At 48.5% G+C, this 26,551-nt stretch overlaps 1 protein-coding gene across 6 annotated transcripts in view; it reads right to left on the bottom strand.

The window, feature by feature from the left end:
• FSTL4 (follistatin like 4) overlaps positions 1 to 26,551 on the bottom strand; it is a 430,768-nt gene that overhangs the window by 21,288 nt on the left and 382,929 nt on the right. For 4 of the 6 annotated variants that reach the window (XM_054251984.2, XM_002744592.6, XM_078365810.1 and 1 more), the window contains 5 exons: positions 15,428 to 15,548; positions 7,879 to 8,040; positions 7,365 to 7,499; positions 6,349 to 6,375; positions 2,562 to 2,680 (listed from right to left, as the gene is read on the bottom strand). In XM_054251984.2, coding sequence (XP_054107959.1) covers positions 2,562 to 2,680; positions 6,349 to 6,375; positions 7,365 to 7,499; positions 7,879 to 8,040; positions 15,428 to 15,548 — 564 coding nt within the window. The remainder of the gene's footprint in view (positions 1 to 2,561; positions 2,681 to 6,348; positions 6,376 to 7,364; positions 7,500 to 7,878; positions 8,041 to 15,427; positions 15,549 to 26,551) is intronic. The other 2 variants (XM_054251985.2, XM_078365808.1) reach the window with 1 other exon arrangement.

Genomic DNA, 26,551 nt, shown 5'->3' with positions numbered 1-26,551 from the left:
TATGGAAAACCTGGCAGTTCTGCTGTTTTATTTCCATAGGCCAAAAACTTACACTCTAGTGAAGTGAGGCCATCTTTGATGCCTCTAACCTATGTCTCACAAGTCATTCCAGCTTTACCTTCAAAATATATCCAGAAATAGGCTCTGATCATTTCTGCTCCTTCAACCTGGCTCAAGCCACATTACCTGCCACTCAGGTGAGTGCTATAGCATCTGGATATGCTCCTGGATTCCACCCAAGTCTCCCAACCTGTTCTTGACACAGCAGCCACAGGGATCGTCATAAAATGCAAGTCGGATCATGTGACTCCTCTTTCTCAACTCCTCCTCCACTCCCAATAACATTCTTTCTTGCTCAGAATAAAATCCCAAGTCTTTCCTACAAGGCTCTCTCCATTCAGTTTTTTTTCTCTCTTACCCACCCCTCTCCAGGCCATGGGCGTGCTCACCACTCCTCCATCATGCTGCTCTCCTGACCAGGGCCTTTGCCTTGGCTGTTCCTTTTGTTTGGAATGTTCTTCCTCAGGTGTCTACAGGGTTTATTCTCCCACTTCCTTCAGGGCTCTGCTTAGTGTCACCTTTCTGGGAGGCCTTCTCTGACCTCGTCTATCTCAGCCCTCCTTGTACCCCTTACTCTTACCAGCTGCATTTTTCACTTACCACTTGACTTTCTGCATTCATCTACCTGGGCACAGTCTTTCCTCCTTCACTAGATTGTAAGTTCCTTGAGGGCAGGGCCTTTGGTTCACTGCTATATGCTTATGGCACGGAGTCGGTGCTTAAAATATATTTGTTGATGGAATAAATGAGTGAAAAAGGGGACCTTTTTTCCTTGTCTTAAATGACGTATATTATGGTTTTCCTCATGACAGTGGCCCAACTCTGTCTCAGTCTTTTCTGTGGTTCCTCTTAGTCTGTCTATCCCTGAACTGTTGGTGACCCCAGGGTTCCGTTCTAGATGCCTGTCTCAAATCACTTGCACATGCCCTTTGGCCAACACTCAGACACTGGTGGCACCCAGATCTGTCTTTATCTCAGAACCTTCTTCTCCAGCTCCCACTTTCTCTCATGCCACCCCATTTCTTTCCTAGGTGACTGCAATAGTTTTGAGACCAGTCTCTCTCCATTTACTCTTGTTCTCATATTTAATCCTTATATAACCCCAATATGCATATGAGATGTCTGCAGCTTAGAAAGGCTGGGTAACTTTTCTAAAGCTACTTAGTCTACAGCGGTGGCTTTTGAACCCACATCTGCCTGACTCTGAAGCCTATGCCTTAATCTGTGACATCACGCTGCTTCCTTCTGGAAATGTGTACATCTCTCAGCCAGCAGAGAGGCCTGACATGGGATGCACCAACCTCTTACTCACCAGCCCTTCAGGAAGAGGCTTGGCCCATTGTAACCCTTGTTAGGTGTTTGGGCATTTTCTAGATGCAAAAATCGTTCTTTGGGATTGTTCCCCAGCTCACCAGTCTTACGTTGCCTGAAACACCTTTAGGACCTCTCTTACTGTGTCTTGTGTCTAGCTTCTTATCCAGGAAAACTGAATCCTGGTTAGGATTTGAGAGATTCCCTCCAAGTTACAGGTTAGGTTATGACAAATATCTGAGAAATTTGTGCCAGTGTGATGGAGTGCAATTATTTAAACCTAATTGCTAGAACTCCTTCTAACTGGCTTCATAGCTGTTGTTAATATATTGAAGGAACATTGATGGGAAATAACACTTCTTAAAAATAATTAACTCAAATGAAATAGCCTGGAAAATAGCTTTTCCCAAAGCCACAAATGTGAGAAATGGAACAGCCTGAGATATACCCAATAGCCAGCACAGCGATGCTTTAGGAACTCACCTGGGCCAAGCCCACTTTCTCTATGGGCTCCAAGCCCATAACTATCCACTGAGTGAATTGTGCACACTTATTTCATTGTGCACAACTGAGGACATACTGTCTGTATCCTCCAGGGGAAGGCATATGGGGGACTGAGATGACCCTTTGGGATTCAACACTACAGTCCTATCCTCAAGGATCTCAGGATATCCCACAAGGTCAACTGGGAAACAAGCCAGAGGAACACAGGCCTGGTGTGGGGGCCACAGCCTTGGGGGCAGCCTCCTGACAGCCGGGTCTTAAGGCTATCCTGGAAGGGCTTTCCTGGATCTGCTATAGCAATCCTCTCTCCTGCCTCTGCCCTGAATATTCCATCATTATTTTCTACCTGCTTTAGTTTCCTGAAGGCCACTGAGAAAACACCTGTTTGGCAGCTGTCTGTTCACATTGCTGTCTCCATTGTTTGTGAATTTCTGGAGGCTAGGAATCCATTTGTACACTGCCTGGGCTTCAGAGGCTCAGTGCAGAGAAGTGGCTGCTGGATGAAGGAATGAGGGTTTTAAATTCTTGGCCTCATCTATTCCCCTCTTTGCCTTGGAAATAATTTGGAACCACACCACATATAGCAAATGGAATTTTGGAAATTAAATGGTATGCATGGTTAAAGATGGACTTTTATGATTTTGCCTGTGTATGATGTAGAAGCTGCCCCAAGCACAGATACTTACATAGCTCATGAAAATCTTCTCTGTGGGTTTCAGGTGCCTCTGGATCTCACAGTCCACAGGATGGATGACGATGATGCCATCATCGGAGAAGACGTAGAACATGTTTCCCACGCTGAGGCCTGGGAGGAGCAAATGGAATGAGCATGCCCCTCCAAGCAGTCAGACCCCAGGCAGGGTCACACGCAGCATCGAACACATAAGAAACCGACCATGTGGATGCATCTGGGTCACACGTAGCATTGAACACACAAGAACAAGCAGTGGGCCCCCAGGCAGGGTCACACACAGCACTGAACACACAAGAAGCTGGCTATGTGGATGTATTTGGTGCAGGCACGAGATGCAATTCCTGGTTGGGGTGGGGTAGAATGAGCAGCCAGCTCTTGGCTGGATGGGTGGAGAAAGGGCCCCAAGGACTATGAATCAGTAAAATATGTCACAGGCTACGTACAGTTACCCTAAGTCATCTAGGGTTCGTCACAGGTTTTCAGATCAAAGATAGCCTTGGCTTTGACATACGTTTGACCTTTCCTGTTCTGAATGGGAAAACCTCCCTTGATTGTTTATTTTATATACTAGTCACATCAGAATGGATCAGTGGATGCCAAAGAAGCAAAGGCTTTCATTTCGTTTATTTTATTTGAGATGGAGTTTTGCTCTCGCTGCCCAGGCTGGAATGCAATGGTGTGATCTCGGCTCACTGCAACCAACCTTCACCTCCTGGGTTCAAGCGATTCTCCTGCCTCAGCCTCCTGAGTCATGCACCACACCACGCCCAGCTAATTTTGCATTTTTAGTAGAGACGGGGTTTCTCCATGTTGGTCAGACTGGTCTTGAGCTCCTGACCTCAGGTGATCCACCTGCCTTGGCCTCCCAAAGTGCTGGGATTACAGGCGTGAGCCACCGTGCCCGGCCCATTCATTTTATTTTTTAAACCCATGAATGTGTAGTGTCACTTCCTAGAATGTGAAGTCCTAAGAAAGAATGCTGCCCGTTGCCCAAACTCCATCCTGGTTGTGCTGGCAAACCCTTCTTTCCAGAGAGCTTGCTGTCACTTCTGCCCCTCAAACCCTGCCATTTCTCTGTGGCAGCCCATGCCAGGCAGCAGAGCTTACACCCTGGTCATGCCCCCCTGCCTGACCCCACCCTGGCCCATGGCTGTGGCTGTCTGGGGAGAAGGTCCATGCAAACTGGCTGAGAAGGGGCCTTGGGACCAGCTAGTTCAGCCTCCTTATTTTAAAGACAAACTGAGGTCCAGAGCTTGGCTGAGGCCACCTGTCTCTGTGCCAGAGCTGGGGCTAGACCGTGGGGCCTGCCTTCTAGCCTCTGTCTGTCGTTCTGTCTTTAAAGGGGGAGCAAGGTACAAAGATATGTAAGGTCCACAGCTCTCCTTCTCTCTTTCCTTCTCCCTTCCTGTTTCCTCCCGACTCCCTCTCCTTATTTCCCTCTCCCCTTTCCCTTACTTTCTTCATTTCTTTTAAATCTAGAACATTAAGATCTCTATGAATTCTAGGGTAATTAAATATGTAAAAAAAAATCTCTTTTCTAGCTTGCTTTTTTTTTTTTAAGCATGTTGAGAAAAGTGGTATGCTGGGTTAATGACTACCTGGTCAAGTTTTTAGTAAGTTAGAAAACAATGCAACAGGAATCACTGTTCCACTTCTTTCCAACAACTCTGCAGGTAGTTTTCTGGACCTTGGGTCCTTGGCAACGCAGAGGCACTAATGTGAGTGGCCCTTGCTATTGAACAAGGGCCTGACTCTATCATAAACCTCAGCCCCCTCCAGGGTCTGTGCTGAGACAGGCTCTGGGCAGGAGGGTTCCTACCACCAGGAGCAGCTGGAATCCAGCTGCTAATACCAGGGAGTACCCAGCTAGCTCTTCATAAGCACTCCCTGAGGAATCAAGGGCGCTGGGCAGCCTGTTTCTTGATAGTCAGATGAAGCTTACCGCCTGCCACGAGTCTGGTCTTAGCTCCACGGCATCTCTGTGTTTGGAGCCAGCACTCCAGCGCATACCTGCTCTGACCCCATCTATCTCGCCCCCAACAGGAACTTCTCTGCTGTACACTGCCACAGAGTCCAGGAACAGCCTCCCAGGGCTGCTTGGAAAATCAGTAGCTGGAAGAACCAACATAAGATTGAAAGCGTAACAGAGCCCACATGGGATGTGGCTATAGCTACATTCTGGGCTGGGCACAGCAGTGCCTTGGCCTTGCTCATAGTCAGCCCTGGAAAACGAGGCTCAACAGTCATTCAACAAGTAATTGACTTCATGGGATACCCAGCCTCATGATCCAGCTCCTTGGAAGATTGTCTGACTGTAGCTTCTGCTAAGAGGGCCGGAAGGAGCCGTTTCTGCTTTTGACTGCTCTCATCTCATTTCTCCTGTTGAGACTTGAATGTGTCCTGAGGCCTACTGGCCTCTTCATTTTGGTTCCCTGTGCTAGTCTCCAGACCTTGAGTTTCAGCAGTGAAGGGTACAAGCATCTAGCTACCCAGGCAGGATGGAATTTGTTCGCTGCTCGATTGTTCAATATACCTACCAGCCCTATGCCCCAAGGCGGCTGTCAGTCTTCATTGGGCACTGGGGTCTTTACAACTGACTTCACATCCCATAGGGCTTCTGGCATTCTTGGCAGGTCTCTACTTCTGAAACTTGAGACCCTTTGTAGTAACCTCCCCTTAGCAAAACACCACCTCTTAAAGACGTGAGTGACTGACTGTGTATCTCAGCCCAGGTGCTGCTAGTTCAGCAGCTGTGAGAGCCTAAGGGGCTGCCGTGATCAGTGACTGTTGCTATTGACAGCAGTTCCTCATTTTCTGGGCTCTGCTTTTGTTTTGTTCCTAGACTTATCATGTCAGCTTTAGTGCCTGACATTCAGGAAATTGTTCTGAGTATGTGTCTGCATGCGTACACCAGGCTGCAGGTAACACCATGTGAAGTTCTTGAGGAAAAAATGAGATGGGAAATGTCTTAGTTTTCAAACAGGGAGATTTTGTGCTTAACCCATCAATTACATGGCACCTCCTGCTGCCCACTGAGCTGGAGAATGAGTTGCCACAAGGGGATTTGGACTCAGATCTGGTTGTGGGGACACCGTGGGGACTGGGGCCCGGGCATGCACCTGCACCCACACAGTGACTCAGGCTCTGCCACCAGCTCTCACACATGCCCACTATATTTTGAACCATATGAAATTGTCAATATTAGGCCATTTTTGATGCACAAAAATAGCAATTTCATATGGCTCCACTTACTAACGGTTGGTTTGATAAATATGTTTCTGAAAATAGATACATTTAAAAATAAACATTGACAGAAATCATGGCAGCTTTTCCCTCAGCATTTCCCCAATCAAAGAATATTTAAGGTACAGCTACTATCCAGTAGGGATCTACAACTTTGACTTTCTTAAACCACACAAAATAAGTGAAGCACTAAACCCAACACCAGTCAGCTACTGGAAAAAAGTTTGAGGCCCAGATCTGACCAGGAACCCTGCCAACTGTTCTGCTTCAGCAGAGGTTACAGCCACTTTTACTGAAAGCTTTGCATTAAAAAATTTTTCATTAAAGACATGAGTACATTTTAAATTTGATTCAATGCGTAGGCCACTTGAATTTGATACTGACTGCCTGCTACCATCTGATGCGGCGTGTGGGCCCTCCTAGTAGGGCTGCCTTGTGTGTGGGAAAGCGGATGGCAGTTCACAGAAAGATGGCCCGTCATAGAACCACACACACACATGATCACAGGCATGGCAAAGAACAACAAAGCTTGGTACCTTCCTCTCGCCACAGGATGTTTGCAACTGCAGCAGCAGAGAATGAGGAAAGCAGGAATGTGATTAGGGCAGGAAGAAGAAGAAAGCAGTGTCTAAACCTTTAGTGATCCCATTTATGAAGATCCTGGTACCTAGTCCATCACTTACAGAATCTGCACCACTCACTGCCCTAGGAACAGGGCCTTGTGGGGGAGCTCTGGACATGAACAAATGCTTTCAGGTCTCTAGACCCTTTTGATTCCTCAGTGAATCTTTGAAATCATGCCCTAGGACCACAGAAGCCAATGGAATTTCCCACATTCTATGGATGATCAAAAGAGTAAGCAACATCTCTCCCAGATTTCCTGGACCACCACCAGGAGAAGTGACTTTCAACTAGGATTCTCCTAGGATGACCATGTGAAATACTTCTGTTTATCTACTTTGTTGAAAATGGTTTGGCTTGGAGTCTCTGACCATGATCAACACCCATGTCCATGAAATCCTACCTGCAAGCCTACCTGGGGAACGGTGGTTATGAGGAGAGCACATTTAGCACAGCGATGGGCCAGATCCCTAGTATAAAGGCTACCACACTCCCAACAGTGTGTGGTGTGCATGTGTGCACACTGTTGTGCACACAGCGGCCCAGGTTCTGGGCCACTGGGGGATGTCAGTACCACAGTGGATAGTATAACAGATTTTGTGGATGAGGGGGAGAGGTTCAGAGCATAAACAAGTAAAAAGCAGAGCTGGGACTCAAATATTTGGGTTTCCTTGTGTTCCTGGGCTCTGCCTGCTGTCCAGGGAGTTTCCCTGTCTGTTTCCAGAGTAGTCTGCGTTGCTAGAGAAGGTGTGCTCACCTCTGGGTGCCCTCCAATTCCAGCTTTATGCACAGAGGGATGGATATGAGTCTTACCCCTGTCTTCATGGGCTCATGGTTGGCAGCAGTGGCCCTGGGCAATCGGTGCCCTCCCTTGCCACTCAGTACAGCCCAGTCAGCTCAATGAGAAGCATAAAGGCAAGTGTCGACTCACGGGTCTTTCTAGCTGAGTCTTCAATGAAGAGCGAGGAGATATCTTCATCCACACCCACTTCATTTTTGGCAATGCAGGTGTACGCTCCTGTGTCTTCATATCGAACGCTGCCGATGTGGAGTTCACTCCCATTGGCTGCAGAAAGAACAGTGCTCAGGGTGGACTGCTCAGCCAGAGACCACCTCACTTCCCCATTTCTTTCACGGGGCTATTGAGAGTGTTAGGGCTGACCTGCCTGTGGGCAGCCAGCAGCTCTGATCATACATCCAGGAAGGGCTGGCAGAGCTGAAATGCACTGTGGGTGAGCTGGGCCCGAGTGACAACTTCTCACCATTGCTCTCAGAAAGCCTGAAAAGACCTGTGTGAGCGCAGATAACAGGGAAATTTGGGGAGCCATCTGTTCACTCCTAACCTGCCTGACTTAGAAACAAATGATATCTCTCATTTCCATTCCTGGAGTCTCAGCTTGATTTGGATGGGAATATCACAGACACCTACCAAGGGCAGTTCTTACCTAAAAGGGAGAGCTGTTTAGACATCTGGGTTGAGACATCTATGCCGTTTTTCAGCCAAGTGATTCTGGGCATGGGAATGCCCTCTGCATGGCATCTCAGGCTGGCCGCCACTCCGGGCTCCTGTGCCTGGCTCTCTGGATAGACACGGATGACTGGTGGCACTGTGGGTGAGAGTCAGTGCTGGTGAGAAAGAGGCAGCCTTGACCTGGGCCTGGGTCTGTAGCCCAACCTGTGACCCTGCTCTGGAGGGGTGAACCCAGGAGGTGACTGGAGTTTTCTGTTTAACCAGCTTACAATAATCCTGTCCAGCAACTCAAGCTCTAAAAGAAAGAGCTGTAAAAGAGATTGCAGATAATAAATATGCCAGGCTTTGAACCCTATAATTCATGGCTTTCATCATCATTCTAAATATGATCAGAAGGCCATCCAAATATTTAATGCTGCTCAGCTGCTACATGTAAAGAACAGCAGCCACTGAAATTTATTTCTGAATAAATAAAATGAATAAAATTGAGATATATTCTCTTTCTGTTATCAGAAAGTCAATGGATAGGGGTTAATTTCTTAGAGGAAATATATCACAGAGCATTTATGGGACTGACCAGCAGGGCTTCTGTTCTGAGGAAGTCCATTCATTTTCCAGCGGGTAATTTTCATTTCTCCACTTCCAAACCCCCGGAACATGGGTGAAAGGCCAGTTGTGCCCTCCTTGGCTCGGAGTGACTCAGCCATGGGCCCTGACAGTCAAGTTTAGGGCTAGGGGTGTGACCCTGCCCACTAACCAGACGAGCATGGGTGGGCAAGGCTCCAGAACCCTCCACAAGGCTCTAGCCCTTCCTACCTAGGCCAGCGGTGGGGAGGGTCCTGGAAGAAGCAGTGAGAGTGAAATTGAGGGTTCTTCCTTATCCATATCTTTTTACTTTACACACTTTCAAAAAAGATTTGTGAGATATAAACATACCTGCATATTAAGCTAACACACAAACACACTGCTCTTGGAGATGGGGAGTGGATTCTTCTTGAAGTGGACAACTACATTCCTAGAGTTATCTGGAAGCCCCTGTTGTTCAATAAAAGAAAGCACCCCAGTACTTTAGAACAGAGAAGACTTTTCTTGGGACCAGAGCATAGAACAAATTGGTACTTGTATAGAAAAAGTCAATGGTGTGGATCCCGGGACCCGAGCGGGGTGGGCAGAGGACAAAAGAAAAACTCCACTGCCTCACTGTGAGACATGAGCTCTGTAGCTCCTGCCACAACTCCTCAGGGTCTGCTCCTCATTCCTTCAAGTCAATCTGAGTTTCAAGTCTTTCCTTGATCCGTGGGACACAGTTGAGGGCAGAGGTGAAAGCTAAATGGACAACCGCCAAGGGAAACAATCCCATCCTCCAATGGCCCAGAGCTGATTCAATATCATGAGCTCCGAGCACCCAATGCCAAAACACAGAGACCCAGAACAATAAAGTCTGAGTCCTCGCCTCAGTTTTTGTTTGAAGCTCTAGGGGAGAGTGTGCCAGGGAGTGGCAGAAAAGCCTGTCACAGGTCAGGCCCCTAGGGTCACACACCAGGGAGGGAGGAGGTCCATAGAGTTCCAGCGGAGGCATGTCTGGAGGACTGCTTCCAACATAAATATGCAGCTCTCTTCTCTGACCCGTTTGATCCAAAGAGTAAAGGAAGAAACTTCCTTGCACATGCCTTTGGTAGAGGGAGGAGTGGGGTTCCCTTTGAACAGATAGAGGTTTTCATTGGCATTCGGGAACACAGAGATAGAACTTGGTGGGGCCAGGAGTCCTGGCCTGGGGGGTGGTTGGAGAAGGGGATAGAGCCACCAGGGTTCTAGAACAGGAGTGGCCAGGACCTGGAGCTCTTACTAGATCACTGTCTATTCCTGCAAGTGTGCCTGGCAACCACAGAGTAAACTTAAAGAAAGTAGAAGAAGAATCAATGTGGACAGGAACAAAAATGAATGAATCAACCAGAAAGCTGAAGAACAGAACTGGTGAAGAAATCTAAGAGCTGTTTGGAAAAACCAACAAAGCAGCCAAATTCCTGGCAAGTTTAATCAATGAAAAAAAAAAAAAAAAAAAAAAACAAACACAGAGGGGATTAAAAAATATGAGAATACTGTATTCAGTTATTGGTAATAAATGTAAAAGTCTCAATGAAATGGAGTAAAAGGAAACTTTAGGCCAGGTGCAGCCTATTATCTCAGCAGTTTGGGAAGCTGAGGCAGGTAGATCCCTTGAGCCCATGTGTTCAAAACCAGACTGGGCAACATGGCAAACCCCATCTCTAGTAAACATTCAAACAGTAGCTAGGTGTGGTGGCATACACCTGTGGTCCCAGCTCCTCAGGAGGCTGAGGTGGGAGGATCCCTTGAGCCCGGGATGTTGAGGCTGTAGTAATCTGTGATCACGCCACTGCACTCCAGCCTGGGGATGATAGAGCAAGAACCTCTCTCAGATAATAAAAACAAAACAGGAAACTTGAAAGTACCAACATTGAATTAAGGAGAGAATATTTAAAACTACTGTAAAGTGCTATGAAAGACACTGTGATGGATTTTTTTCAGAAAATTCCTTCCTTCATTTAAAGAATGAATAATTCCTAGAGCATAGACCAGGGAAGATGTTCCAAATTACATCATGAAGGCAGCATCACCTGGACCCCAAATGCAGAGAATGCAAAAAAGACTACAGACTGATCTCGTTTAGGACATGATACACCAAAATTCTAAGTAAAATATCGACAAGTCAAATCTAGCATGGTATTGAGAGAACATACTGTGAGCAAGTGTAATACATTTCAATGGCTAACTATTAGGAAATCTACCATTAATCATTCCAAAGTCAAAGAGAAAAACCATTTGATTCTCTTGCTAGACACCAGAAGGGCCTTTGAAAAAAGCTCAAAATCAATTTCTTGGGGAAAACCCCTCAATAAAATAGGAATGGAATGATATTTTCTTCGTGCAATGAAGAATATCTCTATAAAAAGAAGAAACAGCACCATTCTTTTTCAAGTGGTGAAACATTAATTTGGGAAAAAAGAAAAAGGACAAAGGAAGGGAGGCAATACCAGACTCTCAATGTCATGCTGGATGCTGTAAATGGAAGGTAAGAAATGAGAGATACAAACAGTAAAACAATGGAGAAAAATGGTATGTGGCTACATCCGGGCAACATACCAGTAAAGTCGTAAGGATTAATTGGTTCGTAAAGAGGCCAGTACCAAAACATACAAAACTGATAGCTTGCGCATACACCAGTAATGACTACACAGAGAAAACAAAACCTCACTGATGACATTAAATAAGGCTTGGCTAATTGGAGAGAGATGTTCTTGTGTAGAAAGACAATATTGTTAGGAAACAAACTTAAAATTAGGCCATATGTTTAATTCCAAATTAAAATCAGTTGGGAGTCAAGGCAGGGTGGCTCACGTCTGTAATCCTAGCACTTTGGGAGGCTGAGGTGGGTGGATCGCTCGAGTCCAGGAGTTTGAGACCAGCTTAGGCAACATGGTAAAACCCTGATTCTACCAAAAATGCAAAAAACTAGCCAAATGTGGTGGCATGCACCTGTAATCCCAGCTACTTGGGAGGCTGAGGTTGGAGGACTGCTTGAGCCTGGGAAGTTCAGGCTGCAATGAGCTGAGATCATGCTATTGCATTCCAACGTGGGCAACTGAGGGAGACCCTGTCTCAACAAATAATCAATTAGTAGGGCTTGACAAAACAATTCTGAATTTAGAAGAAAAAATATGCAAGAATATCTGAGGAAATTTTGAAAAAGGTCAGTGATTGTCATTTTGCTATACTGGATATTACAAAGTTTGACAATACCAAATGTTGCAAAGTGGGGTGGAGGGAGAGAGGACCGAGGAAGAGCTGTGGGCATTCTCTTCTGAGTGTGGCACTACCTTAATGATCTTGATGCATTTTACAAAACTCTGTCAATTCAATAGTTGCAGCCAAAGTTTATTAAATGCCAGCCAAGTGTCAGGCACAACACACACAACAGTGAGTGAGACAGCCTCAGGCCCTACCCTCATGGAGCTTTTTGTCTGGGGGAGGTGATTCAAGAATTAACCACGAGTGAGATAATCACTTCCAGAGGGAGCTTTGGGAGGATGGGGACAGTGGCCCCAAAATAACTGTCCCCATAGGGAGCAGGCTCCACCCTCTTACCTCAGTTAGAAAGTGCTTCCTGATGTCTGTGGTGCCTGTCCTTTAACTGGTGGTAGGCTTGTCCAGTGAACTGGAAACTCAAGGAATGAGCCTGCCTCTGTATGGTGGGTGGTGGACCGACCCCTCAGTGAGGTGGCCAGCACCAGTGTTGTGCACTGACCTGTGCCTCAGTCCTGGCCTCTGATAGGAATCCCGAAGACCAACATGAATGGCATGGTGGGCAGGCAGGGGGAGCTTGGTAAAGCACGATGCTGGGCTCACCCCCAGTGTGATGGGGCGGGAGGATCTGCATTTACCTAACAGGTTCCAGAAAAGTCCCTGAGTCACTCCTGATTTGGAAGCTCTCCCAGACCAATTCAGGGCTAATTTTGAACTTAAGTACATGGCAGTGTTCTAGAACAAAATGAGACCTGACTGCAAGTCAAGGGTGTGGAATGAATCATTCACTTAAAAATATACGACCAAATGCAAGACACCTGGGTCTCCATTGGTAGAGCAAAAAGATGGCTCACGTGTGCTTAGAGTGAGACACACCCTCTGCTGGTCTTGAGGTTTTTTGAGCTGAAGCAGGCAGGATGACTCCCCCTTTGGCTTCCAGCCCTTCAGCAGGACTAAAGAGGGGGCCTCAGATCTTCCTGCTTCACCTCCAGTGCCCCTGTGTCTCCCCAGGGTTGCCTCTCTACTGGGGATCATTAGGCCTCTTCTCCTCTTGCCCCTTATCCCAAATTATGCCAATCTCCACAAGAAGCCTAGGCTTCTGGGGCATCCCTCCTCCCCAGAACCTTCTGTTATGCCTTCTGGAACTCATGTTCTGTCAATAACATCTCACACATCCTCAGACTCCTCTATGAGTGCTCCTTCACCTTCTTGCTCCGATGGAAACCTGGCTTCCCCCGAGGACACAGCTTCTCCCGCAGCAGCTTCAGAGGGCGCCCCTTTCTCTTGGTACCACTAGGCTGAGAGGTGGGGTAGGCGTCCTTCTCCTGGGCCCTCACTGCCACTTCCAGACCATTCTCGTGTCACGCCTACCTCCTACCATAGCTCAGACATAGCTCTCACGCCTCTCACTCCTGCATCCTGGTCCCCTTTTCTACTAGATTTTTCCTGCTAGCCCATACAATGCTTTTATTTCTCCTATCTTGAAAATAAAAAGGCCTTCTCTTTATCCCAGTTTCTCTCTGAACTATGCCCCATTTTTCTCCTTGAGAACACCCTGAAATGCTGTCCACACTCGAAGTTAGAGCCAGCCCTGGGCAGCTCCGTGCCAGAGCTCTGGATCCAGCCTCCCACCAGGAGGATGGAACCATGTGGGCAGGGAAGGTCTCTGTGGGTCTGAGGTTCCTGGGGCCCTGCCAGGGAAAGGCAGAGACCGAGCTCTCTGCCAGCAACGTGGGAGACATCCAGCTCTTCCCTTTGGCCCTGATTTCCTCTTTTCCTTTTGTGTTAATCCACACATTAAAAATAATGTGAAATTAATATATCCTAGGCAGACACATTTTCTCTTTCCTTTGTTGGCCAGGCTGGAGTTCAGCGACACTATCTTGGCTCACTGCAAACTTCACCTCCTGGGTTCAAGAGATTCTCATGTCTCAGCCTCCCAAGTAGCTGGGATTACAGGCACCTGCCACCACAAATGGCTAATTTTTGAATTTTTTATAGAGCCAGGGATTCACCACGTTGGCCAGGCTGGCCTCAAACTCCTAAGCTCAAGAGATCCACTGGCCTCAAACTTCCAAAGTGCTGTGATTACAGGTGTGAGCCACCACACCAGCCTCATTTTCTCTTAAATTCGAAAACCTTCAAGTGAAAACATTTTGCATCCATAAAGCAAAATCCCATTCATTGTCTTTGGGAAACACCAACCATTCCCAAGGTGAAAGGCAGCATAAATATATCCTTAAGTAAGAGGCACAGTCACAAAAATACCATGCGGGAGTAATCAACAGATTCAGGAGATTATTATTGTGTTTTTGGGAATGAATCGCTACTTGTCTGAACTGTGCGGAGGTCGAGGGAGTTTTTAATTTAATGGATTAATCATTTATGTCTCAATTTCTTGCTCTTTCCTATGAAAGCAATGCAAGAGGTTTACACAAAGTTATAAATCATGTCAGTGCTCGGGCTGCATTTCTGGGAGGTCTGGGCTATGGGTAAGTTATACTAATAATTTGAGAGAGGAAGTAGTTGCTTGGAATGGTTTCTTTAGTCAACCGAGTCAGGGCAGAGGCACCGAAGGGGAAGTCCCACAAGGTGGCGGCCCTGCCTCTGCATGGGATCCTGCCCCCATTGCTGGGAGTGTGGCAGTTCCAGGGAGAAAGCAGCAGCCTATATTCTATTCTTGGCTTGAACATTTTCTCTGGGTCTTGATTTTCCAACCTGTGTAATGGGAAGGAGGCTCTCTGAGGAGCCACCAGCTCTGACCATCTGTGTCCACCAACTGTGGCTAAATTTGGCTTGAGCTACACCAGCAGTCACCCCATGTCTGCCCTACCTTGGACTTTGAACTGTATCATCTGCCAGGCATTTCCCAAGCATTCCCATACATATTTCATCAGACCAGGTTGGGGCAGCCAGCAGTGTGACCTAGAGGTCAGAGTATGGGCTCTGGGTCCAGGTCAACACCCATCAATTGTGTGACCCCAGGCAAGTGACCTTCTTTAGCAACTCATCCGTGAAGTGGGTTAAGATACATGGATGGGAGGGTCCATGTGAAGGGCTGAGCACAGAGACTGACTGAGGTAAGTGCTGGGAAAATCCTGGCTGCTGTAATCAGGAGGCAGTTAATTCTTCAGCTTCTGGGACTCCTGGCAACACAGGGGCCTGTGAGAATCAAGGAAAACCTTCCAAGCCTCAGTTTCTACCCTGGCTTGGCTAAGATGAGGCTCATCGTGTCTCTTGGGGAGGGAGATGGGCACAAGCCCTTGTAGGAGGAAACAGAGCCTCGTAATTGAACCAGTGATATGGTTCCATACCACCTGGAAGGAGTGGTGGATTTCAGTTTCTGCTCTCGCTGGATCCAGAGGCCACAGTGGCCCAGCAGAACCGTGTTGCCTAAGGGGCATGCTCCACCCTCCAAGGCCTGTGGGAGCCCCAGCTGCCGAGCATGATTGGCCTGAATGGCTCACGCCCTTCGCACTTGGATTCGTTTCACCTGTGGAGGCTTTGGGTGGAGCTAAATATGAAAACTGGTGCAAAGACTTTGCCCTTTCCACACCGTTCCCCTTTACTTATAAGAGATGAAATATTTTGAGGTTAGATATTTCTTTAAAAAGACAGAATACAGGAGGGGGCAAAGGTTGATCTGAGCAGCAGTTTGGGGAGGCTTTGAGGGGACAACATGCATGGAGCCATTTACTAACCATTCACCTGCAGGACGTGGGTCTGGAACAGCTGCTCGTGGCCGGAGGCATGGCAGGTGTAATTGCCCATGTGGATGGTGGTCACCTTGGTGATGTACAGGGAGTCATCCTCTCCAAAGTCCTGCACAGGCAAAGAAGATGATGAGACTGGCCTCTTTACTGAGTAGAGTGGAAACCATAGCTGTCTCCTGTTTTCCAAAAATCCTGCAGCTGGGAGACAGTTCCTTTCTGCCTGTCCTTTGCTCAGCCAAAGCTGCCTGCAGAGCTGAGCCATCCTGGGCAGCAGCAACCCTGTCTCACCTCCAAATTGTGGGCCCAGGCCCCCTGTATCCGTGTAAGGCCTTGTGTACCTGGTGCCTCCTTCGTGAGGCCTGGTTTGAACACCCCCACCCCCAGCACAGGCCATCTCAGTTTCAAGCAACTCAGTCCACGTGTCCCCCTATTTATCTGCTGCCTGCTTGTTTCACAGGGGTCTGGCTCACCTGATGAGCAGCTCTGTTTCCGGAGGCCAGGCTTGTTTAGAGCAGGGGTTAGCAGACTTTCTTAAAGGGCTAGCGAGCAGATATTTTTGGCTTCATAGGTAGCACAGTTTCTGCCAAATACTCAACTCTGCTGTTATAGCATGAAAATAGCCTTCACAACACATAGATGAATGAATGTGGCTGTGTTCCAATAAAGTTTTATTTAAAGTTGGTGGCCTGGATTTGGCCCATGGGCTGCAGTTGGCCTGCCTGTGCTTTAGATCCTACCTCAATCGCAGAATGATTTCAGGCAGCTTGCAGAGATCTTGATAACCCAAGGGAAGGGAAATGGAACTAAGGGGAAAATGGGGCAACAACAACAACAACAAACCAGGGCAGGAACATCAAAGAGCACTAGGAAAGGCTGATGCCCGCGGGTTCCACAGGAAATGGCCCAGTAAGCCTCGGCACTGTCATCTCTGCAGCCTCACATAATGGGATCTTATTGGGCCAGTGCATAGGGGAGGGATGGGCAGGAGGGACTTTGGCTGTATTGGAGTCCCCAGACAAGCACTGGACACCAAGCACTTGCCCAGTCAGCTGCATCCCCTTTTGCAAACCTGCGCTCAATGCTGGCCCTTCCAGGTACCAACTCCAGACATGCCAGGGATTGGAATTACCCGCTTTCTACAGAGAACCCTCATCAGGTTGGGCCTTGGCTACCTAACATCTCCCAGGATATGGTGCTCAGAGCTGATAGGACAGAGAAGGCCCAGGCTCACTGATGAGCAAGGGGGCTGTGCACTGTCATCTGCGGGGACTGATGGGGACTCAGGAGATCCAGGATTTAGCTTGAGCTCTGCCAGTGACCAATGTACTCAGTCTCTCTGGGCACTGGCTTCTCCACCTGTAAGTTGTGGACGATATATATGGCCTGCCTGCCATATGGGGTGTTGGGAGATCCAGTGAGAAAATGCATGTGGGTGGATTTTTGAATGTGGGATGATGATATACATGGGGGATGTTATTTCTCTTGTTATTATTAGAAGATACGAAACTCCTTTTAACCCCCTGGAGCAAGCACTACATCATCCCTCCTGCCATTCCCTGGCCCTTTCTGAGCTTCCTTTTTCCACAGAAGCACTCTGGTGGCAGGATAGGAGGCCATGGTGGCATGAGGGCTAAAAGCAGCCGAATGCAGCTCCCTGGGTCCTCTGCTGATATTCATGTAAGCTCCTGTCCCCAAAATGCCAATGCTCTCCCTTGCTCACACTCCAGAGGGCCTGGCTACAGCTGTCCTGAAATTCCTTAAAGACACTTTCTGAGCTGGGTGTGGTAGCTCACACCTGTAATCTCAGCACTTTGGGAGGTCGAGGTGGGTGGATCACTTGAGGTCAGGAGTTCAAGACCAGCCTGGCCAACGTGGTGAAACCCCGTCTCTACTAAAAAAAAAAAAAAAAAAAAGTAGTCGGGCATGGAGGTGCACATCTGTAATCCCAGCTATTTAGGAGGCTGAGGCAGGAGGATCACTTGAACCTGGGAGGTGGAGCTTGCAGTGAGCTAGATGATGCCACTGCATTCCAGCCTGGGTGACAGAGTGAGATCCTATCTAAAAAAAAAAAGAGACTCTTTCTGGCTAATGAGCCAGATGAAGGGGTGCCAGCCCAGAGTGAGGCTTGGTGTAGGGCAAAGGCAGGAAGGTAGATGGTGGACACATGCAGCCTGCTTTCAGGGTCAGGAGAAAAACTCCCAGCGGTGCTCCCAAAGAAGTAAAATGTTGCAGAGGGCTTCGGGAATCCCCAGTTTGCCGTTAAACACTGCTCTGCTTCAAAGAGCCCTTTTCTACTCTTCTGCGGAAGCCTCCATAGTAAAACAAAACACCAGACAGCTGATTTGTCCTGCATCGTAACCAAGTCATAAAAGGCTCACACCTGCGTTGCTTATGAAACGTTAATGACTAGTCAGTTCTGGGGCCAATATATTTCTAGTCTAAGCTGTTTCCTGTGTCAAAGCCTAAGTCTGGAGGAAAATCTGTTTAGCTCGGAGTCTCAGTGGCGGGATGGCATCCTGAAACAGGGCTGGGAGGATGGGTGCAGCTCCCATCCTAGGGAAAAGGGTGTTGAGGCTTAGAAACTACTCAGCACCCCAGTTGATGGGTCCCAGGGCAGACTCCATCCCAGAGGGCAAAACCAGAGCTGCTTGCAGGGAGCCCGGTGCTGTGGACCTGCTGACGTTTTCCCTCCAGATTGCCTTCCTGAGCCTTCACGCCCATAGCCCCTTCTAACGACAGCCCTTGAAGCTGGTCTCAGGCTCTGGCAGCCCCTGCCTTTGTCACCTCCTCTGTGGTGTTGCTCAGTCTGAGCACTACCACATTCCTCAGGCTGAGATGGGCCTTGGGCTCCCAGGGCTGCCCCAAGGCCACTGTTCCCACAGATCAACCTCAGGATGATACCCATGAATACCAACATACGGTCTTCAAAAGGTTTCTCTGTGCTGGGAACTTACACATCACCTTGTATGTATTTAGTACTCAGGAAAAAAATCCCTGAAAACCCAATCCAGAAAACAAAACAAAAACCCAGTTCCCCGGGCCTGAGACACTAGGCTATCCTTGGAGATTCATTCTGAGTGTGATCTTCTCTCACCACCTCCACTGCTCCTGCCCCTGGCCAGCTGCCACCTTCCTGGGACCCCGGCTTCTGGCCCGCAACCTCTGCCCTGAGGCAGCCACATTGTGCCCCTTATACCCAGAGCCTTGCTCGCTGGGGCCAGCCCCTCTCAGACCCTGTCCCCTTGCACGCTCCCCTTGCTGTTGTTCTGGCATAGGCATGCTCCCTCCTCCCAGGCCATCTGTCTGTCCATCTCCCTTTCCTGCAAGTCTGCTCTGACCTTGTCTGCCAGCCCCATCTCCGGAGCTTCACCTTTGCCCCACACCCTGCAGCACCCACTGCTGTGCCACGTGCTGCTTTCTGTACTCACCTGGTTTGCTATCTGCCTCCCCCTGCAGAATGTGAGCTTTGCAAAGGAGGGCAGGGAGGCATGTGCCCTGTGCGCCTGGCACAGTGGGGCCTCAAAAAATAACTGTCAAATGCAAGAAAGCTAAGCTTTCTACGGGGATTCTTTTGGTTTGTCTACCTTCCCATCCACTCAAATGTTACCCAGCCATACAGGCTCAAAATGAGGCAGCTGGCGGGAACAGCAGAGCCCTGGTCTCAAGTCTCCACTTGTTTCTTTCTCTATCCTGCAGCCCTCGAGAGAACTCAATGCTTTTTTGCACGCCTCAGGCTGGGGCTCGCTGGAATCGACCAAAACTCAGAGCAGCAGGCAGACAGGGAAGAGCCCATCGTGCCTGGACTCCCACCCCCTACTGATGACTTTTGCTGTGCCTCTAACACAGTCATTTAACCGCGCCGCCTGTTTTTTTCTTGCTTACCAAGCACAAATCCCTGCTCCCTGGGAGCAGAGACATAACTCTTGTGTAATCACTTGGGTGCCGAGGAGTGTATGTCAGCCCTCGGAGGACTTGAGGGGCTGCTGGGTGTGTTATGGCTCTTCTGTGAGCACCTAAGCATCGCCTGCCTGTGGCTTCAGCTTGGGGAGAACCTGACTCTGTAATAAGTAAAATAATGTCTCTGGGTGAAAATGATAGGCATCGTATAATTACAGAACAAAGTGCATATTGTTTTCTGAATATGAATACCAGCTACAGAAATCAAATTTACCTCACTGGATGTGAGAAAATTACTTTAACAGTTGATTTATAAGAAGCTACATAAAGCTAAGCCCGCAATCCTTCCTCTCCTGAATGTTCTTTGAGATGCATCTGAGTACTGCTATCAACGCTTGATTGCATCTCTGTACTTGTTTCTTTATGGATGGCTTTTTTCTTTTTCTTTTTTTTTTGCTCGGATGCAGTAGTAAAATCAAGGTTCCTTACAGAAATAAACAGATGCCAGAGTAGACCATTCTTTGTATTGATGCATATCTGTTTTGTGGGAAAGCGACAATTTTAAAGACATGGTTCTTGCCTTTTAAAAAGTGATTTTCTAAGTAACTGCCCTTAATAAAGAAAGTGATTAAATGAGACTTAAGTATTAAACAATAGTTAAGCAGAGATGAGACGGGGGATACTGTCGGAGTGATCCATGGGAGTCGGGTATAAGTCATACGAAAATGAGCCCTCAATACTGAATATTTAGTGACTAAATGTTCAACGCAAGGACTCCAGAGTGATATTAGAGTTTAGGTTAATGATACTGCCAATGTTACAAGTTCAGACTCAGTTTAGAAACAATTATTCAGAGCTTTTCCAACGTTACCTTCCTCAGGAGCAACCCTAGCTCTCTTTAGGGGAGGAGGGAAGTCTCTCCCCTGTACAATCCTTCAGTTCTGGCCCCTAGAATGCCACTAACTGTAGCATCTCACCTGCATAGTTAAACACAGCAAACCTAAACACAGGGTGACATGTGGTGCCTCAGTGATGGCCATTCCTCAGACATGTCTGGGTTTCCCCAGCCCTTATCTAGACCAAGCCAGGACCACATGCACACGTGGTGAGGGTACATAGGCATCCACATGGACACATGCAGTACATGCGAGCATGCCCACATGGGGGAGCACAAACGTCTACATGGACACGGGGTACACATGATGATGTGCATGCATGAGTGCACACACGTACCAACACGCTGGCTCTCCAGTGCTGACCTCCCTGACCAACACTGAGGTTATGGTGCCATCACTTTCTTCTAGCCCCTCATAGGACGGACTTGCCATCCTGCAAAGACCTGAAGAACCATCCTCTTGCTCAGAGTTCTCTCAAGAAAAAGGAAGTCTCTGCAGCTTGAAGCAACCTCTAAGCAGCTGACTTAGCCCCCTGGAAGAGGGCTGTTGTGGGCAGCTGCGTTCATTGTGAGCAATCCGGAGTGGGCCTGTTCTCCTGCCTGTTCCCAGGCTCAGGCTCAGGAGAGGGAGTTGGAGGCATGAGAGAAGCCACTGTTTGGGGAGCACCTGGCTCCTCCAAGGCTCAGAGCATATGTGGTCCCTGGCTGACTTGGGTGTCCTCTGGTCTGTGTGGTCAGTCTCCCACTCTGACCGTGGATGCCAAAGGGGAGGCCCTCATCTCTTCACACATGGCTCATCTCTTCACGCATGCCTGTACTGTCCTCAGCATGTCATGTGCATAACTGGAGCTCAATGAATATTTTCTGACTTCAGGGAGGTGTGTTAGCCTAGCATGCTGCCTCCTGGGGAGCCCTGGGAAGAAGGATAGTGAGGAATTCATATTACCCAGGGAGGTCTGGCCTTGCCCTTCTTGACTACAGGGAGGCAATCTCTAGGCTCTGGAATGTCATGCCTCATAGGAGTCTCTTTATCTGCCTGGGGTGTTTGGGCCAGGTGGTATCAGTTCTGCCTCCGGAGGGGCTGGAGATGAGAGGGCAGTCACATGCGCAGTATTTGAATGAGCTCCAGCAAACACTTTGGACACCAAGGTCTGGGTGAACTTCTCTGGGAAACTGATGCTGTGACAGCGATGTGTCCGTGAGTCCGCTGAGAGAGGAGAGCAGATGTTCCATGTTTAGATCCCTCCTGGGCTCTGCCCTGTGGGCTTTGTTGCGTGGCTGGGTTTTATCCGTACTCTTTTCGCTGTATTAAACTTTAACTGTGAGTATAACACTTACAATGCATTCTGTGAATTTTCCCAGCAAATTACTGAATCTGAGGGTAGTTTTGGGAACTGCCTGACTTGCAGTTTACGTCAGAAGTGAAGGCGTCTTCTGTGGAAGAGCCAACTTCAGTTGGCTCAAAACCTCAAACGGGGAGGTTCTGACCTAGTTGTATGGGTGCTACATTGCACAGAGGGACAAATCTGAATATCTGGGTATACACAGGTGCCCAGGCACCTGCAACAGAAGGCTCCTGCCAGAGACATGAGCTCTCCACTTGTCCACCCTCAGATGCCAGAGGGCAAATACCTCTTGACCTGCAAGGACTCCAGAGTATTATGTAGAAGGGGTGGCAGCTAATGGGGCCCTCTGCTGAGGTGCAGGCCCCAGCCTTTGAATAGGGCTTTGGCTCCTGGGCTAATTTACCTGGAATGCCCAGCTGGGGTGGGAAGGGACCCAGGCTCTAGGCTGCCCTGCAGCAGACATCTGAGGTTCCAGACTGCCTCACACCTGCTGCTTTCCTTTGGAAAACCTGCAACCCTCTTCCTGGGGACCCTTGGATCATGAATCCCCAGGCTGTGAAGGCCTTACCAAGGGTACCAGCTTCTGACTCTAACCTGGACCACACTCACAGTGTCCTTGAGACACTGACTCCTGTCCTTGAGACACTCCAGAGAGGATTTAAATAAATTTCCTTCTACCGCTCATTTCAGGGACCAAGAAGACTTTCAGTTAGGAATTTTTTCCTGACACAGTATTCAAAACTCTTACACATTGTTGGAGAGAGTGTAAACTGGTGCAGCTTTTGGAGGGAGATTTGGCAAAACCCATCAAAACTGAAAATGCATCATTTCCAAGAACTTATCTTACATGTTGACTTACACACATGTGCAAAGAGGTGTGTATAAGGATGTTGACTGCAGTCTTGTTTGCTGTAGACAAAACCTGACGCAGGCTGAATGTGAGCCCCACTGCGTGGAACTGGGGAGGGGGAGTCCAGGAGGAGCAGTGCTTGGGCATGGCTCAGAGTCTACAGGACCTCCTGGTGACTCCCTTGTCTTTGCTCAGTGTGGAGGGTGCCCTTAGAGGGGTGGGCTCCAATCTGTAGTGGCCAAGAGAGGCATCAGTCAGCGTCCTTCACTGGCTGGGCCTCTGTAAGGAGGCAGTGAGGCTCAGGGAGGAAGAGACACTGTGGGGAGTTCCTGGGCTCTGCACTCAGGGTATAGAAGCTGAATCAGAACCTTCCTGAGGGCCCCCTGTACCTTGGAGATAGGGCCAGAACTGAGTATAAGCCAAGCTCTGAGGCCAGGGCTTCTCCTAAGGCTTTCCCTTAAGAGGGGAAAGAGGTATCTTGAAAGAGGCGCTGAGAAAGCAAAGGCCAGAGGATACACTTGGCGGGGCGGTCACCTCAGAAGTTCCACAGACCCCGGCCCCCATATCTTGGAGAGCTCTGGACAACACTCCCAATGGTTTGAACTCATTCAAAACTCGAAAGAACCGGATGTTCAAATGTTTTCAACACAAGCTACAGAGAATTGGCCAAAGCCTTTAAGTGCTTCAAGTATAGCGTTTTCTAAGATTTTCAAACAAAATGTACCCAAGCGTTTAATGAGATTATTTTGATGCACAGCCTACAACCACCGTCTATCATGGTGCAAACAGCTCTCCATGCTAATCAAACGCCTCTCATCTTTTTACAATGAATTCATGACTGGTTCATATAAAGACAATAAAAATTAAATGAGTCATGAGCTCCTAAATCATTTTCTTTTGGTCTTTTTAATAACTCACTTCCAAAGAAGAGCTAGTTGAGAGCATATGCTTCATTAGCATCATTTGTTCCTGGTTTTATACCATTTCGGCATGGGGAGAAAAGTGAACCTTTTAACACATCCTTCAAACACTGCCACAAATACTTTCTCCTAATGGGTTTTGTTTTTCTGCTTTTATCACCGTACTCTGCCTGCCGACATTTGAAAGCCCCAAACAGTGAGATTCAGTGAAAAAAACCCCCAAAACAAAAAAGAGTGGCTCTTTCAAGTTATTTGAAGTATACCAAGTTTGTTGCAGGCCTTTTTGTTTTTTTAAAAAGGAATACAATAGAAAATGTTTTCTCTCCCTGAGAGCATCTCGGCTAAACAATTCCTCGTGCTGGTCTCAGAGCATGCTGCTTCCTTCCTTGCTGGGGCCAGAGGCCGGCAGCCAGTGAGAACAGAAGCTCCACACACAATTGGATACATTCCCCCAGGGCCTGGGAACTACAGACAGCCTCACAGCAAAGACTTGAATTGCTGGGGGCTAGGTATTCTGTTCCACAAGCAAGGAACCCAGAGAGTCTGGGCCAGGCACATAGACAGCTGTAGGCCCACGGGAACACTCTCCACTCCTCTGAATGACTTAACCCCATGTGCCTCAGGGAGCAGAGGTATGGGGTGAGGTGATGCTTATGACCACAGAGCCTGCACCGTGTATGAATGGTGACCACACCGGCAACAACGCTTGTGATGATTCAGCGTTTCAGCCATTACCTGTGACTTCTGAGATGCCCTGTCCCTATTTCTGCTCATTCCTAGGAATGTCCCCTGGCCCTCAGGATCATAAGGAACAGTGAGGTAGACAGTTATGAGACAAAGGGCAGGTGACATTGCTGAGGCAGGACATGCAGACTGGGTTTGGGGATAGTCACTTCACCCCTCCCTGAGTGGCTGCTGTGTGGGGGCACCACAGCAGGGGCTGGGGGTGAAGGCTCCCCTTCTACCAGACACAAGCACAGGCACACTCCTGGGGCAGCCTGGCCCAGGCCCAGCTCATGCAGAGCACAGGGTGCTGCTGGAGGCCACTCCTCTGCTTAGCTTCTGAGGTGGGGGCAGTGGGCTGTGGCTCCTCCAGGACTGAGGCGAGGGGGCATAGGGACAGGTCAGAAGCACATCCAGACCCACAGCTGCTTCAGTAACGAAACCCACAGTTGGCCAGGAAGTAAACAAATTACAGGCTGCACTTTGTTAGCTCTGGGGAACATGAGTGTGAGCAGACATTATTGATTTCTCATCAAACAAACAGAAGGCGGCATCATAATCCAGAGACCCACCACCAGGAAGGGCTGCTGGTCTCCTGGGGAGTGCCCATCTTTGGGGACTTTACACTATTTGTCCAAAATTCTAGCCTCTTCTCAGTGGGGGATGTTTTCTCTCCTGCAAGCTGGGGCTGGGTGAAGCTGAAGCCTCTTACAAGGCAGTGGTTCGGGTGTCCTCAGGAGACATACCAGATCCAGGCCCAGGCTGAACTTCCTGACAACCTTAAGAAGGGAAGGCTAGGTACAGTGGCTCATGCCTGTAGTCCCAGCACTTTGGGAGGTCTAGGCAGGAGGATCACTTGAGCTCAGGAGTTTGAGGCCAGCCTGGGCAACATAGCAACATCCATCTGTACAAAAAAATTAGAAAATTAGTCAGGCATGGTGGTGCATGCCTGTGGTCTCAGTTACTCTGGAGGCTGAGGTGGGAGGATTGCTTGAGCTCTGAAAGTTGAGACTGCAGAAAACTAAGATCATGCCACTGTGTTCCAGTCTGGGTAACAGAGAGAGGCCCTGCTGTCTCAAAAAAAAAAAAAAAAAAAAAAAAATGGCAAAGTGAAGACATCATGAACTGGGCCATGGCCCCATCTGGAGAGCTTTGGGTGGAAGCCAGGGGGACCCTGGCACACTGCTCCACTGCAGTTTGCCATTGGGGAAGTTAGGGAGGAGGAAGACTCAGAAAACATCAGCAAGGCTCCCCTCACTTATGGGCTGTTACTTGAACTCCCTCTTGGATGCATGTTTAATCTTAGGCTGGTGAGGGTTCTGGACTCTTGCAGAGTCCCCATACATGTGACCATGTCACTCTCCCATCAAACATCTGTGCTTCCCCACTTGCCACAGAGCAATTGCTAAGACTCTTAATGGTAACATCCAAGGACCTTTATGTTCTAGCCTCAATCTGTCCCTGTACTCCTTTCTCACTCACTCCTGTCTCCAGTGAGACAAAGTGAAGCCCAAGTCAGAAGGGCTCCTTTCTCTGGCTCCCAGAACAGGTATTTGTGGATACCTCACCTCCCTAGAGGCTACAGACAGTGTCTTTGTTCTATACTCTGGAACGCAGCTTAACTCTCAGGCCCTTGGCAAGTGAGTCAACCCAAATGATGATTCCCCATCTACACCACCTGGAAGGGCCCTACACAATTGGGTGACTCAGAAGTGCTTCTGACAGCAACATTGCTCGCTGCAGAATCTGACTGGCTCCTTCTTACTTGGCTCCGGGCGAGAGGGGTACATTTACTTTCTGATCAAATATTATTGTGATGCTCAAGGCATGCCTGATGTTTGCAAGTCAGAAAAGTTTAATTACATGTGTCATTAGAATGGCATTCTGTAATAGCTCTGTGACTAAATTCATTAACAGAATTCTTAACAGATAAGACAAGACAAATTAACATTTTGTTGCTCATGAAAGCTGCTCATTAAGAGAGTAGTGAAAAAGTGATTAGTATTTCCTTGCCAATCAAGATGTCTCATACAAACGACAAAGAAAGGAGGCCCACACCCCTTTGTGCTCTGTAATCTCTCCGCCTTGCGTTTTCAGGGCCTGTCAGCTTTGTGCAGTGGTGTTTGGTGTCACCACCCATTACAATGCCAGTGATCCCATTTCACTCCCACTGCCGTGGGGTGAACACGGCACTCAGACGCCTCAGGCCAAGGGACTCTGGGAGCCTCATCAACCCCAGCATCTTTGCTGCATCAGTGTTATGCTCCTGGGCTGTCCTCCCCCAACCCCAACTTTGAAAATTCCCAGTGAAGCCTGATGACCTGGCTCTGGCCCTCTTCAGCCCGATTTCTTCCAAGGGCTGCCTTCTGCACCATCCTGAGTTGGGCCGCTGCATGTGAGCACCTCTTGTGTGCCAGGCACCGAGCTGGGTCCTTGACACGCTTCAGCCTAAAATGCCCACGTAGGAGGACATCCTGATCT

The sequence above is a fragment of the Callithrix jacchus genome, chromosome 2, assembly GCF_049354715.1.
Source record: "Callithrix jacchus isolate 240 chromosome 2, calJac240_pri, whole genome shotgun sequence".
Classification (NCBI taxonomy): domain Eukaryota; kingdom Metazoa; phylum Chordata; class Mammalia; order Primates; family Cebidae; genus Callithrix; species Callithrix jacchus.
The sequence above is the reverse complement of the archived record's forward strand: the minus strand, read 5'-3'. Positions and strand labels throughout refer to the sequence as shown.